The sequence below is a fragment of the Ascaphus truei genome, chromosome 15, assembly GCF_040206685.1.
Source record: "Ascaphus truei isolate aAscTru1 chromosome 15, aAscTru1.hap1, whole genome shotgun sequence".
NCBI lineage: Eukaryota > Metazoa > Chordata > Amphibia > Anura > Ascaphidae > Ascaphus > Ascaphus truei.
In genome coordinates this window covers 14,825,265-14,839,859 of record NC_134497.1, presented here as the reverse complement: position 1 = coordinate 14,839,859, position 14,595 = coordinate 14,825,265, and the positions used below count along the sequence as shown (strand labels likewise).

General features: G+C 48.2%; 1 protein-coding gene across 3 annotated transcripts; it reads right to left on the bottom strand.

The window, feature by feature from the left end:
• Positions 1–375: 375 nt before the first annotated feature.
• On the bottom strand, positions 376–14,147 carry TPX2 (TPX2 microtubule nucleation factor). Of its 3 annotated transcripts, none has more exons than XM_075571730.1 (17): positions 14,026–14,147; positions 12,329–12,498; positions 11,731–11,841; positions 11,506–11,638; positions 10,436–10,555; positions 9,889–10,023; positions 8,921–9,051; positions 8,592–8,749; positions 8,282–8,465; positions 5,484–5,622; positions 4,669–4,885; positions 4,491–4,586; positions 3,924–4,097; positions 3,621–3,767; positions 3,331–3,442; positions 1,258–1,445; positions 376–776 (listed from the first exon to the last, which is right to left on the bottom strand). In XM_075571730.1, exons 2-17 carry the CDS (start codon positions 12,432–12,434, stop codon positions 666–668), a joined length of 2,262 nt encoding a protein of 753 aa, XP_075427845.1. In that variant the 5' UTR covers positions 12,435–12,498; positions 14,026–14,147; the 3' UTR covers positions 376–665. The 3 variants fall into 3 exon arrangements, with proteins under 3 accessions (XP_075427845.1, XP_075427846.1, XP_075427844.1); XM_075571731.1 differs by lacking the exon at positions 14,026–14,147 and adding an exon at positions 12,691–12,882; XM_075571729.1 differs by lacking the exon at positions 14,026–14,147 and having other exon boundaries at positions 1,258–1,424.
• Positions 14,148–14,595: the final 448 nt, after the last annotated feature.

Sequence of the window (14,595 nt, the reverse complement as noted above, 5' to 3'; positions counted from 1 at the left end):
GCACTTTTTTGGGGGACGGATCGGCTGATTCCTCCGGTCCACGGATTTCAGCAGATCGCAAAAAGAATACTTGCGTGGATGGATATGTAATATTCAATTCCCAGATTGGATCCTACAAATCCGTCCACGGTTGTATCCAATGGCGGTTTTTGATGAATCCACGCAGCTTAAACCGGCTGTTTGCAGATTTTACCCCACAAAATGTATTGGGGGGGGGGGGGGGGGGGGAGGGGAGAAAGAAATGCGAGAGTCCAGGAAATGGTCTAACAATCCTATGTTCTGTGCACTACACTAATTGCGAAGCGCTTAGTCATTGTGAGAAACGTGCTATTTTATTTCATAAGTTTGCAAAAAATAAAGAGAAAAGCAAAGTGCTAATGTCTAACAAGATTTATTGTTATAGAAATTGTACATGTTAATACAGGTAATGCTAAAAACAGACCTCCCGTAAGTCTTTGACACCAGTACACAGACGCCCAATCCTCCCCATGAACGGCTGAGGGATCTGTCCGTATTCAGGCTAGTATTTACAGGGACCAGCTCGCCGTGAATAAAATGTACATGTTTAGTCAATAAAAAAAAAACACTTGGGGTTCCAGGGAAACGAACACGACTCCCAGAGAGAGCACATCCAACGCACAGCAAATCAAACGGCGGCTGCCACTTTAACACTGGAATCTGTCGGAAAAGTTGGGAGCTTTAGGGATAGTCAAAGGTAGGTCGCTGGCTTTCACCTCCACACCTTTGTATTTCCTGATAGGTTGAGCCTTGTGCACCTGTGAAAATAAAAAGGTATAGCTCAGGGATGTGCGCATTGCAAATAGGAAACACAGCCAGGACCAACAGCCATACCAGGGGTGCGCAAACGTAACTTAAGGCGACTCAGTCTCCTCTCCGGCTCCCGCGCCCGGCATCAAGTGACGTTGCAGGGTCATTTGATGCCGGTTGCCATGGAGATGTGGCGCAGGAACCAAGGGATTTTAAATAAATAAGTTAGGCCTTGCACGATCCCCACCATTTATTGTAAATGCCTTCGGGGGAAGCGCGGGGCCTCAGTAACGGCCACCTGTAACAGCTGCCCCCCCACTTTGCCACCCCTGGCCTAGACAGCTTTAGATTGACCTTGAGCCAAGTGGACAGGAATCCTCCCTACACAGCCACTCCAGCAAGGAGAGCAGGTCTCAGCATCACATGTAGCAAGCCACCTTATGTCGCGCTGCCTGCCGTGAACAGGACTCCCTACATATTGCAACGTACCAGCTCGTGCCTCAGCCGCACGATCTCTTCCTTGGCCTGCTCCTCCTGATGCAGACGCTCCTCTTCCTCCAGGAGCCCCTTCTGAGTCTCCAGCTCGGCAATGCGCTTCTCAAATTCCTGGCGCTCCCTGGCACGCTTCTCCGTCGCCAGCTCAAAGCCGTCCTGAACTACGGAACCAGAAAGGCTCTCTAAGTTTAGAAACAGAGGAGAAGGTTGGTGCAGCTGAGGAGCCAAAAGCGAGTTACAACACCAATACGGAGGCAGATATGCTGCAGTAACAGGAAGCACACAGCCTCTGTACAGGGGAAAGCACAAATCTTAGGTAAAAGCAGCAATCCTGTCTGCGTGCTGAAGAGTTAGTATCGGTTCTCAGGGCTGCAGAGGAAGTTATGTAAAATGATCAAAAACATTGAAAAACAAATCTACAAAAGGGAAATGAAAAAATGGCTGCCTTTATTCACACATTCAATATAAAAAAATATATATATTTTTAAGTGTAGTAGCTGAATCGGTCATGGTAAAGTGTACATCTACACGCATTAAATACAATAAGTTGCTGAATCAAATACTAATAACCAGGCAAATTAAAAATACAGAGTGAAACGGGAGGCAGAGCCAGCACTGGGTACTCAATGCCCCAGCTCCCTCTATTGGTGGCAGATGAGCCTTTTGACCCATCTAGTCTGACCATTTCCTTCCACTGTAAGACCTCAGACCCCATTTCATCCAAGATTTAGGATGAGGGAGGAGGAATTAACACGCGAAGTGTAGAAAGTTTGCGTTCAGTAAAGCGTGACGACGCACACCAGCATCCTGCACTGAGGACAACGTGATCAGCTGCCTGCGATTGCAGTTGTGGCTGCTCTAGCTATTCATAGAAAAAAAATAATAATGATCCAAGGCACAAACAGAATTCCCCCCCAAAAAAATGTATGTATCATAACAGCAAAGTACGACGTTTCGTCCTTCTATGAGGACTTTTTCAAGTGACTGGCATGACTCATAGGACGAAACGCCGTACTTTGGTGCTGTTATGATACATTAAAATTCCTTTTTTTGGAATTCCCTTTGTGCCCTGGATCATCATTTTTTTCTACGTATACAGGATTCTCAGGCAGATTTCCCTGAACCAGGAGCACCGGTTGTTGCAAGTATATTATTCTATGCAATTGGTGTGCAGCTTTGTTATTCATTGCTCCAGCTATTCACCGGGACTTTGTTTCTCGTCCTCCCCCCTCCCCCCCCCCCCCCCACCTCGTGTGAGACTATTCACTTGAAGTTTACATCTGTGACCAGACTGGGAGATCAAAACAGTTTTTATTGTAAGGATTGTGATTTATTTACATAAAAAGTTCCGCTTCCTTTTGAGATCCTCTGTGCACCTTTGAATTTTAATGTTTTACCTTTGACCCCGTTGAGCATGAGAGGAGCATTAAGCTGCACGAGAGATAAGGAACTGTAAAGAGGACAGTCAGCGGGCACTTAACTACCTACAGGGAGGAGGAATTTCCCTGGTTTCAGATCCAATCTGGTGATTTTTGGTTGTCATGCCTGAGGCGGACTGTTTTAAAACGTTTTTAATCATAGTGCTGTGTACACAGTTAGGATTTCTTTATAACCTGGAAAGTCCCTTAAACGTCACATCACCAATGTGGCGCGGATGATCGGAGAGTTCCCCAGTCAGTGCAAATTCCCCAAAGTTCACTTGTATTCAGGAATTAAAGCTACAGTGGACCAGCATCAAGAATCTGCAGTGACGACAACTGCTCCACACCTAGGGCTTAAGGCTCATGTTGGAGATCCCATGTCAATACACCCCTGGCCAAGCCCACCACCTCATCGCCCCCTCCAATCTGGCAGATCATTGCGTCCCTCTGCATCCAACTCTGCAAAGCAGAGCGTGGTATTTAGAGGAATCAACAGTGGCAGTTTTGGGGCCTGGCAGCCACTTGATCTGCAGATTAAGGTACCCATGTGAAACAGATGCAGTGTTTAATCATAGCCCTAGCAGGGCTTCTGTATATATCCTGCAGTCAGCACCTCCCTCCCAGATACACTGTGTGAAGCTCCCACCTGTCAAGATCTTGGTGTCCTTCTTTGGCAGGAAAGGTTCCTGGTGCGTCACAGTGTTGGGACGGGCTTTGAAAGTGGACATTTCCTTCTGCTGCTTCAGCTCCTCTTTCATCTGAACGGAGAGATCAGGGCAGATGTTAAAAACGTTTGTGCAAACACCACAAGGCTTATATGATGAATGAAATGCAGTTCCCAGGCAGAACTGCACCCTCGGAACCTAAACAAACATGGTTACAATGAAGTATCACAAGTTCAATGCCCACACTGGCAGAGACGCCCTCTCCCCTCACCTGCTGCATCCAGCGTTGAGTCTTGGCCACCGCTCGCTCGTCAATCTGTAGGTGGAATGGCTCCTGCTTGGTCAACGACTTCACTTTCTTATCTGGAAGGCTGATGTGATCAAACTGAGGCAGAGGGTGAGCCTTGAAAGTGGGCACCTTGGGGGGGGACAGGACATGAGGATAGTTATGTTTACTCTACCAATGTATGCACAACGAAATCCAAGTCAGGTAATTTCTCTGGTTAGATTAAAGAGGGGTCTATTCAACAGATATGGACATGAATGACGACGTCCAACATCCCACACCACTCACTTCCTCGTTGCGAAGTTCCTCCAGCTTCTTCTCTTTCTGCTGCTGACTCTCTCGGTCGCGGTCATTGAAGGAGAAGGGACAAGCCTCCACCTGCCTCTGCTCAGGCAGCTTTGGTTTGAAGGGGATACCGTAGTGTGGCATTGGGATAGCTTTGATTACCGGTGCTTCCTCCTCCTAAGAAGAAAGCACATGATCAAGCTTCATTTAAAAAAAACATAAACAACCTCCCAGAAGAAAACCCACGGTGACGTTTGATACAGGGTTACCATGGCGACACATCGCCGAAGATGGGGTAGGAGAAAGTTACAGAGGGCTCGAGGTCACCCGCCTGGGGGAGCGCGGGACCTCTAACCACCATACCCCCAGAATATCATGCCCCCTCCCCCCAATTTGCACCTCCTAAACATCTTTAGATTGACACCCACTAAAAAAAAAACTGCAACCCCGCTAATCCATAGTAACAGCAGCGTAATCATGCTGCTTAGAGGCTGAATGGAGTGTGGCAATAGTGTGTAATGAAAGGGGGTCCACTTTTGGAATAAGCACCGCCCACACTGTCACCCTTACCTCTTCCTCCTGGGACAGCACACGCACTCTGTTCTTCAAGGCGAAAGCAGGCGATTTGGGTACCGTCACTGGGAGCATCTTCTTGTCTGGAACCCCCTGGGAGATGAAGTAAACAAAGGTAAGACGCGGCAGTGGGTACGTTGGCAGCACCCAGCAAGCTGACCCGTGAACACCTCACCACAACATCCGACAGGATCTTGGTAGGACACGGCCTGGAATGGAACGTGAAGGCCTCCTCTACTTCCTCCTCCTTTTTCTCACGCTGCTGGATTCGTTTTTCAATTTCTAGGTTGAAACCAATAGCTTTTGTGGGCTCTTTCATGGAGGGCTTGTTAGGAAGGATCAGAGCCCCTTCCAACATTCTGGAGTCCAACTCACGGGCTTTGAATTTGTACCTAAAAGCAAAGATTAACACGTGTAAAACGCTGCGCGAACTACCGGTACACACGAACAGGTACTTTATGGTCTTTGGCACAAAAAATAAATAAATGGATTACAAAATAAAGGCTTCCTGGCGATCCAACAGGCCTCTCATATCCTGCTCCATCTACTTGGGCCAAAGAATGTGATCCTCAATGCTTCACAGCATAGGTCAGTGGGAAACACAAGCTCTCCAGTTCTTACAAACTATGGGGAGGACCTGTGCCCCCCTCGGTATCCAAACTGCTTATCAGACGCCCAATAAGAGTCCGCTGGACGCATTATCCAACGCAGATTAACATGGAGCTGCAATCCGATGGTCCGTTATCTGACGGCGGTATGCCTGACGCATTTCAGCAGATAATGGAGAACAGAGTGTACAGGTTTTATAGTCTATTTTGACAATATATAGTCAGACTTCCAGCCTGATGGAAAACGTGAGGGACATCTCTACAGAACATGAAGTTTGGGGATGAGGCCGACCCAGGACCTGCAGAATTGAACGAGCCCTTTAAGTTTCCAGAGGATGGAGAACTGACTCCTGTACAGCCAAGATTTCCCCTGGTCACTTACTGCTGTTGCTTCGCCAGTTCCTCAGCCTCCACCTCTATCGTGCTCTTGCAGGACACGGGCCGATGCCGCTGCTTAGTCTGGAGAAGGGGAGTCTTGGGGTGTGTCAGCTTTGGCTTCATCTGTTTCACTGGAGAAGGTCCTTTAGGAAGAGCATGTTGCAAGGTTATTCTCACCTGTATGTGTGTGCATGCCTTTATTTATATAGCGTTATCCAAGTACATTGCGCTTTACAATACACGCGACATTAGATAGTGGGAATAAAGACTTCAGACAATAGGGAGTACCTTCCCCGAAGAGCTTACAATCCAAGTGTTAAGAACTTGGAGACAGTAGGAGGGCTTTCTGGTAAGCGTGTCTACATGGACATGCATAGTATCAGCCAGCAGAGCTACCCATAGGCTTCGTTAAAGAGGTGTTGCAAAAAAGGTCCTAAAAAAAAAGGTTGAAAGAGGGTACCAAAGTGGATATTACAGTGGGGGGGGGGCATTCCAGGTGTGGAGCCGTGAGGGAGAGGTTTTAGGCAGGGGGGCTTCAGCTACAAGGGGTAGACAGAAGACATCCTTGAGCAGAATGCAAGAGTTGAACAGGTGTATAGTGAAAAATTAGGGCTGAGATGTTAGGGGCAAAGGGCCGTTCTATAGTGCGGCTGCATGCTACGCTGTGCGTGCGCACGGCAGATATAGATGGCTGAGGTTAGTCAGCCCTTCTATACAAGGGCCGCGCGCACGGCAGGGAGCCGACAGATAGCGGCAAAGACGGGGAAAATCAGCTTTCCGCACCGCTACACGTACGTATGTATGTATTCAATGATTGCACAACTTTAAAAAAAATTAAACTTTTTCTTTAAAAATATATATCTTATTTAGGACTTACTTCACTCAAACCCATGCACACCACACACACCTATAACAGGGAAAAGCATGCGGCACGCACACGCGCGTTCGCACAGGGCCGCACGCAGTATAGAACGGGCGTAAGTGTGTGGCCTTGAGGAGAATTTTGTAAGTAATACAGGATTTAATAGGAAGTCAGGAGTGGGATTTCAGCAGGAGAGACACCAAGAGATTTAGGAGTCAAGTGATTCTAGAAGCAGCATTTAGGATAGATTGTAGGGCGAGACAGGAAGGCCGGACAGTAGGTTACAATAGTCAAGATGGGAGAGAATGAGGGCCTACGTTGAAGTTTTAGTAGAGGGACAGGAACAGGCATATCTTTATAGCCAGAAGTAATAGACAGCACTCACACAAAATAGATAAATATACACAAAGCGGGGTGCCACGGACTAGAGAGGGCCCAATCCCTCTCAAACACAATAAAGTACTGAAGAAAATCCAGCACACCCTAGTAATAGATATAGTCACAGGTATATAACCAAATTGAAAATGTAATCAGTGCACAAATAAATCAAACAACCGACAACGCCACACTAGTAGAACAGATAACACATAGGTAGGGCCATACGTGGTATGTACAGGTAGATAAGGGATAAAGGAAAAAAAGGATGGGGCAACGAAGGGAAGGTGAGGTGCCCCATCCTTTTTTTCCTTTATCCCTTATCCACCTGTACATCCCACGTATGGCCCTACCTATGTGTTATCTGTTCTACTAGTGTGGCGTTGTCGGTTGTTTGATTTATTTGTGCACCGATTACATTTTCAATTTGGTTATATACCTGTGACTTTGTGGGTGTGCTGGATTTTCTTCAGTACTTTAAGGCATATATCTTTGCAATGTTACGGAGGAAAAAACAACAAGTTTTAGCTACACTGTGAATGTGAGAGGAGAATGTGAGGGAGGAATCAAATGTGACACTGGGTGTACGAGAACTGCCAACAGTAATGTAGAAGAGGCAGTAGGGTCAGGCTTGGGAGAAGTATGAGGAGCTCTGTCTTTGACATGTTAAAGTTTGAGTCACTGGAGGGTCATCTAGGATGATAGTGGAGACGCATTCAGAGACTGTTGTTTACAGCAGGTGTAAGGTCAGGGTTCGAGATGTAAATGTGTCAGAGGAGAATTGATCCCATGAGATGTGATAAGGCCACCTAATGTGTAAAGAGAAAAAGGTCCTAGGACGGACCCTTGAGGTACCCCCACAGAGCACAACAGGAGGTGTTGGCAAATGACACTGAAAGTAAAGCTGAGAGGTAAGAGGAAATCCAGGCTAGAGCTCTGTTATAATATACCAAAAGTATGGAGAAGGTGACGAGGGTGGACCACAGTATCAAAGGCTGCAGAGAGGTCGAGTAATATGAGCAGAGTAATGATCTTTGTCTTTGGCAGTATGGAGGTCATTAGTTACTTTAGCGAGAGCTGTTTCAGTGAAGTGAACAGTGCGGAAGGCAGATTGAGTAGAGGATAGGTGGTGAAAATGGAGCAAGCGAGAAATTACAAGGCATTCAAGGAGTTGAGGCAGGAGGGAGACAGGGCGATAGAGGCAGGTAGGGTCAAGCTTGCAGTTTGAGTAAAGCTACAACTGCTGCATGCTTGAAGGAGGTGGGGAAAAGGTAGAGTGAGGAATTAAAAAGATGCCAGTGTAAGAGATGGAGGGGACGGGGTCCAGAGGGCAGGTGGCGGAGATCAGTGACATCCTGTTAGAGGGGAGAAAAAAAAAAAAAAGTCAAGGAAGGCAGGAGGAGAGTTAGGAAGGTGCGTGCGTAGCATGTGAGGAGAGAGAGGGAGTGTCACGTCAAATGAAATCCACATTTGTCTTGAAATAGTCAGCCAAGTCCTGAAGTGAAATGGAGCAGAATGGTGTAACCCACGCACAGAATGGCAAGCACCCCGAGGGTCTCACTCACCCTCCTGGTCCCTTTGCTTGCTCCGCAGATGGTAGCGGGAGGGGGTGCGCCTGTAAAAGGCCTGAACCTGTGCAGCAGTGGAAATGAACTGCCCGGAGTTTGACTCGTCGTCGTGTTTCCGCTTGTTCCCTTGGGACAGGTTGAAAGGTTTGGGTATAGTGTAACCTCCCTTTGGTAGCCGCACCTGTGGAGAGAGCACGAACAGTTAGGAGACCAGTAGGACCAGAGTGACTCCAGATGTCAGAGCAGGTCCATATAAACATGTGCTTCAGAGTCTGGGACAAAGTGTAAACAATCCCTGGACCCTCACCGGAGACGCCGGATGCTTTCTTAGGGCAGTCACAAAGTCCACCTCCTTGTACTGGTCACCGCTTGGCTCTTCTGTTTGCCGTTTGACCCGGTCATCTGTGCAGAAGTGGAAGTTCACCGGCTTGGTGACCTGGGTTACTGTCTTTTTCACAACTTGTCCTGTGTTAAAAACACAAGAGTGAGGCGCAGAAGGGATACAGGTGCATTTAACAGCCAAGTGCAGCACACAGGGTCACAAGAGCAGCTCCACTTGTTTTTAGGCTCCAGGCTTTCCTGACATTACGTCACACTTCAGCACATTTACTTCTAAACCTCCCCCCCAACACAGACCTGCTCCAGCTATGGAGGCCTTCAGAGACTCCTCATTCTGCCTACGCTTCTCCATCACTTCCTGTTGCATCTGCTGCATCTTCTCTAGCTCCTGCTCCTCTGAGCTCTTCAGCTTCAACGAGACACTCCTCCTGAAACAAGGACATTTCCGTCTGAAACAGGAACTCACCATAGACCAGTTGTCTGACCCGTCACAACAAGACATTTTGCCATCAGGCAAAACCACCCAGGACAGTTGGAAATAACGTCTTCCAGGCATGACTATGTCCAGTAGGACAACCTGCCCTCGCCAAGTACAGAAGAGCCACTGTAGATAACTGGCAAGTGAGTGACAAGGGTTGTCTCCAATGCCTATAGAGCAGCAGCTCTACTGCACCCACATTGACCAATCGAAGCAAGTCAGGTGATTGGGCTTCTGATGCGCTGTAGGCCGAGATTAGTGGCCGCGCGTGCCGCAAAAACATGTGTCCCGTTGAGGTGCACATAGTGGGGGCGACCGCGACCAGGCGCGACAGAATCCAGGAGACAAATTTGTTTCCCCATGCAATGGACGAGTGGCGTGAGCATCATGCGAAGTGGTTCAGCCAATCAAGACGAACCGCTCGCGTGACATCATGGGCCACGCCCCATCACCTGCACAGTGCAGGATTTGCACGCATACACCATGCGTGCGACGTCACGTGGTCGCGCGCCCAGTACAATCTCGGGCTTAAGTGTGAAGTATGGAGGTGCTGCATATTTGTCCCCTTTTTGTATCCCTCAGTTCATACTGGAATAAATTACAAGAGGCCTACAAGTTCTGCAGAAACGCAAACAGAAGTTGGGTTGAATGAATACATTTGAATCCTTCTGTACGCACAGTTTCAGTTTGTGTTCCTACAGAGCTTAGAATGAGGCAGGTCTGGAAATGTTACAACTCCTCAGTTCGTCAACACGACATCTGATCTGGTAGGGACTTCATTACGTACTTCATGACTGTGGGTGTAGAGGGCATTGGCAGTCGACTCCTGGGTTTCGGGGAGCCTAGGTTGTGGGCGTCTGTGCCACTTGTGGACTGCCCTCTATTCAATGGCGTGCCTGTTAATTTGCTTTTACTCAGTGTTCTGGAAGAGAGGTCAGACATTTAGTAACAGTGTAGTGTTAATCCAAGTTTGTAACGAAACCACAGAAGACCAAACACCAGCTGGTGGGTAGAGATAATGTTTCTTATAGTGGTTTCATTAGATGCAGTTCCCACAGTCCTCTAAACCTTTAAAAAAAAAAAAAGTGACCATGTGTCCCATCAGGTGAGTGATGCGCTTCCTGTGCATGGATCCAAATGTCTAACTACAGGTAATTCACCAGTTTGTGCTCACAGCAAATTCACACTTACCTCCTCACCCTCTGAGGCACAGGATTTAGCTTCCTCTCTGATATCTTAACGCTGCGGGAAGGAAGGCGAGTAGCTGATATATCTGGGGCCGATTTACCCCACAGATGGACCTGTTATCCCACACACACCCAGGACATACTTACAGTTTCTGTTTTTTGGCGGGAGGATGCTCTTCTGGCCGCACGGATGGCATTGTGCGCCTTTCGGCTCTGATTTTGGCCAGCTGCTTGCTCCTTTGCTGGGCAGAAAGTCGCCTGGATGACCTTGTAGGATTAAGGGATAGAACGCAAGGCCGGATGAAAGGAAGAGTCAGACAGGTGTCACTTTCAAAGTCACAAGAAGGGACAACATTCTAGCCCATCAGCAGAGACCAACACGTTTGGGAGCACAGGCAATAATGCATGTGCTTCACTACCTTATTCCAACAGCTGACAAGACAGCATTTATTCTGTGTCAATACTGCCTGGTCTGGATTTGGGGGATAAATTATACCACAGCAAGTTTAGCACCGTGATGAATCAAGCGATCACACAGAACCATGCTGTGGGGTTTTTCCCCCCAAATTTTTTTATTGTTTTTTTTCCCCCAAGAGATATACAACATACAGTGAGTCAAGCTTTTGGGAAGAAAAAGAAAACATAAGGGTAAGCATTGGGTCATCAATGAGACCAGGGAAACTGGTGACAATTACGTAAATATACATATTAATAGATAGTTTTACACATAACCCAACTTTCATATTTGTCGTTGTTCCCTTTCCGCTACTTTATATGGAAGCAGCCGCTTCCTAGGATATCTCTTAAGTTAGCGTAAGAATAGAAGAGAGAAAGTGGGGGGAAAAAAAAAAGAGGGGTGGGGAGGAGAGGGGACAAAGGGTGTGAAGGGTTACAGAAGTCTGGGCAAGGTGTGATTAGGGAGAGGGGAGTGTTTATCTCCCCCCCCCCCCTTTTCCGTCCCTCCTACTGTTACAGGAAAACCTATTCAGGTATTTCTGTGGGTTATAGTTCTTGGTTTTCTAAGTCTTCTGGCCAAATCTCCCAGACCTTGTAGAATTGGCCTACTCTTTGATTAAGTTGTGCTGTAAGGAGTTCCATTAGTCTCATTTCTTTGATTGTACATAATACAGTTTGTCTTCAGGGGGCATTAATTTTTTTGCTGTGGGTTCTTTTAGGGTTTTACACAACACCACATTAAAGTCGAGTCTAGTCATTACCTCCTATGCTCTGTGTTTGCAGAAGATCCCCCAGGAACACTCTGTTTCTTGGTGGTGGCTCGCCAGGTGTCCATAGAGCTGACTATGTTGACAGGAAACTGCAGCTGTGGGATCTCTACATTGGAATTCTCAGCTGTAAGAAATACGGAGTTTATTATCCAACAGGCGAGCTGATGAGATGCTACCTGTGACCAGGACAACCCCTGCAGGGACCACCGGTCTTACCAGCATTCTGCATGGGTGCAACAACTGCACATGGGATATTGGCCTTGGAACCAGGAGTCTGCTGCTCTGTATCCAGCACTGGGGGGATATTCTCTATATCTGCCACTTTGTCTGTAACACAGTGAACCTCTATCAAAAAAAATCCAACCAGAGCAATGTATGCAAATGCAGAAAACACAAATAACTGCTTTTAGAGCAGTATTTTTCATCAGGGGTTCCTGAGAACCCTTGGGTTCCCCAGGACAGGCCTAAAAGGTTCCCTGCAATTTTCAAATTGAACCAAATACAGAAGAATTTACAATGCATTTGATCTGAGATGCACCATCAGAGAGGGCTGGGGTTCCTCATCCTGCAGCACTGGAAACCTACAATAATGTAAATCAGATTAAGTAGGGTAGGCAGTGTGACATCAACAGAGTTAATGCCACCTAGGTCAAGACCTGTGATCGGGTAGTGAGAAACCACCTGGTTTAATGTTTAGGCGTTAAACGCCACAAGCATAAACTATATAAAAATCAGAAGCGGACAAGAAACATACCAAGCGGACAAGAAACATACCAAGCGGACAAGAAACATACCAAGCGGACAAGAAACATACCAAACCAGGAGTCTCTGTGGTGATCATCCTCGTCACTGCTCGTACCAAAGTTTCTATAGGTGGAAGGAGCATCATAGGAATACGCCTCCTCCGGAGGAAAAGACATGGCAACGTCCCCCCTTATTGCAGTCTGCTTCCTTCTTACACGGCAACAGTGCGGTCGCTGAATTCTGCACATAAAGGTTGTATTATAGACTGAATGGTAATACGCAGAGTAGCAGGGGGGGTGGAGGGGGCACTGCACGCACATCACACCTGTGCTGCCAACTCAGACACAACTACAGAAAATCAAGTAGAATGAGGCCAGGAAAAAGAATGTTCATCATTAGATGCAATAAGATCATTCATGTTCACCACACAACCTGCATCAAACCTTCTGCAGGATAAAGGCTACTGCTGAGTGTGAGTGTTAGGCCGAGATTACAGTGCACGCTTTCGCGCACGGCCGCGTGACGCCACGCACTGCATACAGGAGGAATCGGGAGGCGAGGCTGTGATGTCACGTGAGCGGTTCACCCTCATTGGCTGAACTGCTTCACATGACGCGGATGTCGCTAGGAAAAAACAAAAATATTTTGTCTTTCCAGAAGGCGGTCGCACCGTTGCGCTTCCGCGCGGTCGCACCCACTATGGGTAACTACCTTGGAAGCAAGGTATTTGTTACGGCGGCGATGGCACTATAATCTTAGCCTTAGAACAGGGGAGCACAAACTTTTACTGCTGCGCCCCCCTGTCTTCCTTGCCCCGGCCCAACCCCCCACCTCATATCCGCATCAAATGACGTCACGTGACCAGCGGCATCATTTGACATCACTTGACCCGTGTGACATCACATGGCCCAGCGGCGTCATTCCTGCTGAATCCCGGTAACTGGAGTGCCCGGGCACCACCACACCCTCTTCCCCCCCCCCCCAGTTTGCACATCCTTGCCTTAGAACAGGGGAGGCACAAACATTTTCCCCTGCACCCCCTGCTGGCGGTCACCTCATCCCACTTACCTCGGCTCCGGCGTCATGTTGCCATAGCATCATTTGACGCCGCGATGCCATGGCGACACGTGTGGAGCCAAGGTAAGTAAAAGGGTTTACAGAGGCCCTGCAGCTCCCCCGGGACTTAATTTAAGTGCCTTCGGGAAGCGCGCGGGGCCACTGTAAACCCCGCACCCCCCACAGGCAGTCTCACACCCCGCCCCCCTGTGTCACAACCCCCAGTTTGCGCACCGCTGCCTTAGAACATAGAGTAACAACCCAGGGAGAAATCTCAGCATTATTTGGTGTCAGGAAGGAATGACATTGCCCACATTATGAGATATCACTGGATGATGTGTCACTGTGGTGTCTAAATTTAGCAGAGGTTGAACTTGGACAGATATCTTTTTTTCAACCTCACCTACTATGCACTAGGCCTTCTGATCCCCTTCCCACCCCGGCCATCTTGTGCCTGAAGCCAACACACTGGACACAAGGGAGGAGAATGAACAGGGCTGTATAGCGATACATTGGGCCATAAGTCATCCACGAGAGAGAATAGAGAGATATAGATATATCCGCCCTGCCTCCCGTGGCTCCCCCCGCACGGGGCCTGCTATCCCCGGGTCTCCTCTCCCTCACTGTCGGTCCTGGGACTGGTCTTCCTCCTCCGTACCGGTGACTTCGCTCCCCCTCCCCCACGGCCTCGGTCCCGGTCCCCCTCCTTACCTTCTCCCCTGCAGTCGTCTCCTCCTCTGAGGCGCTCCCGCCCGTTAACGATTTGAACTAAGGGTCCAGCACAAACTGACCTATGAGGACAGGCCACGTCATCGCCCTTTTTCAATAGGCGGAGTAGCAGGAGGAATGGGCTTGAGTGAAGGTTTCTGGGAAATGTAGTCCAGCGAGGTTGTTGGAGACGCAGTCACAAGGGCCGAAGTGAACTACATCTTCCATGATTCCCCGGAATGTCGTGTCACAGACCGAATGCTCATTGTTGTGATGTTGTGATGTTGTGATGTTGTGATGTTGTGATGTTGTGATGTTGTGATGTTTGTTGTGAGAATCCCTTTAACACTTTAATTAGAAGGGATCAATAATTATATGAAGTGCAGCCAGGGAAAACAGCCAATCAGCAGATTCATCACACACACACACACACACACACACACACACACACACACACACACACACACACACACACACACACACACACACACACACACACACACACACACACACACACACACACACACACACACACACACACACACACACACACACACACACACACACACACAC

What these genes read in the sequence shown, in the direction of transcription:
- TPX2 (XM_075571730.1), bottom strand. Translation starts at nt 12,434, where the DNA reads ATGTCTTTTCCTCCGGAGGAGGCGTATTCCTATGATGCTCCTTCCACC. An exon ending in TGCTGTCCCAGGAGGAAGAG is followed by an intron (nt 4,098 to 4,490) that starts GTAAGGGTGACA and finishes CTTTCTTCTTAG; the next exon opens with GAGGAGGAAGCACCGGTAAT. An exon ending in GGACACCAAGATCTTGACAG is followed by an intron (nt 1,446 to 3,330) that starts GTGGGAGCTTCA and finishes TTCTAAACTTAG; the next exon opens with AGAGCCTTTCTGGTTCCGTA.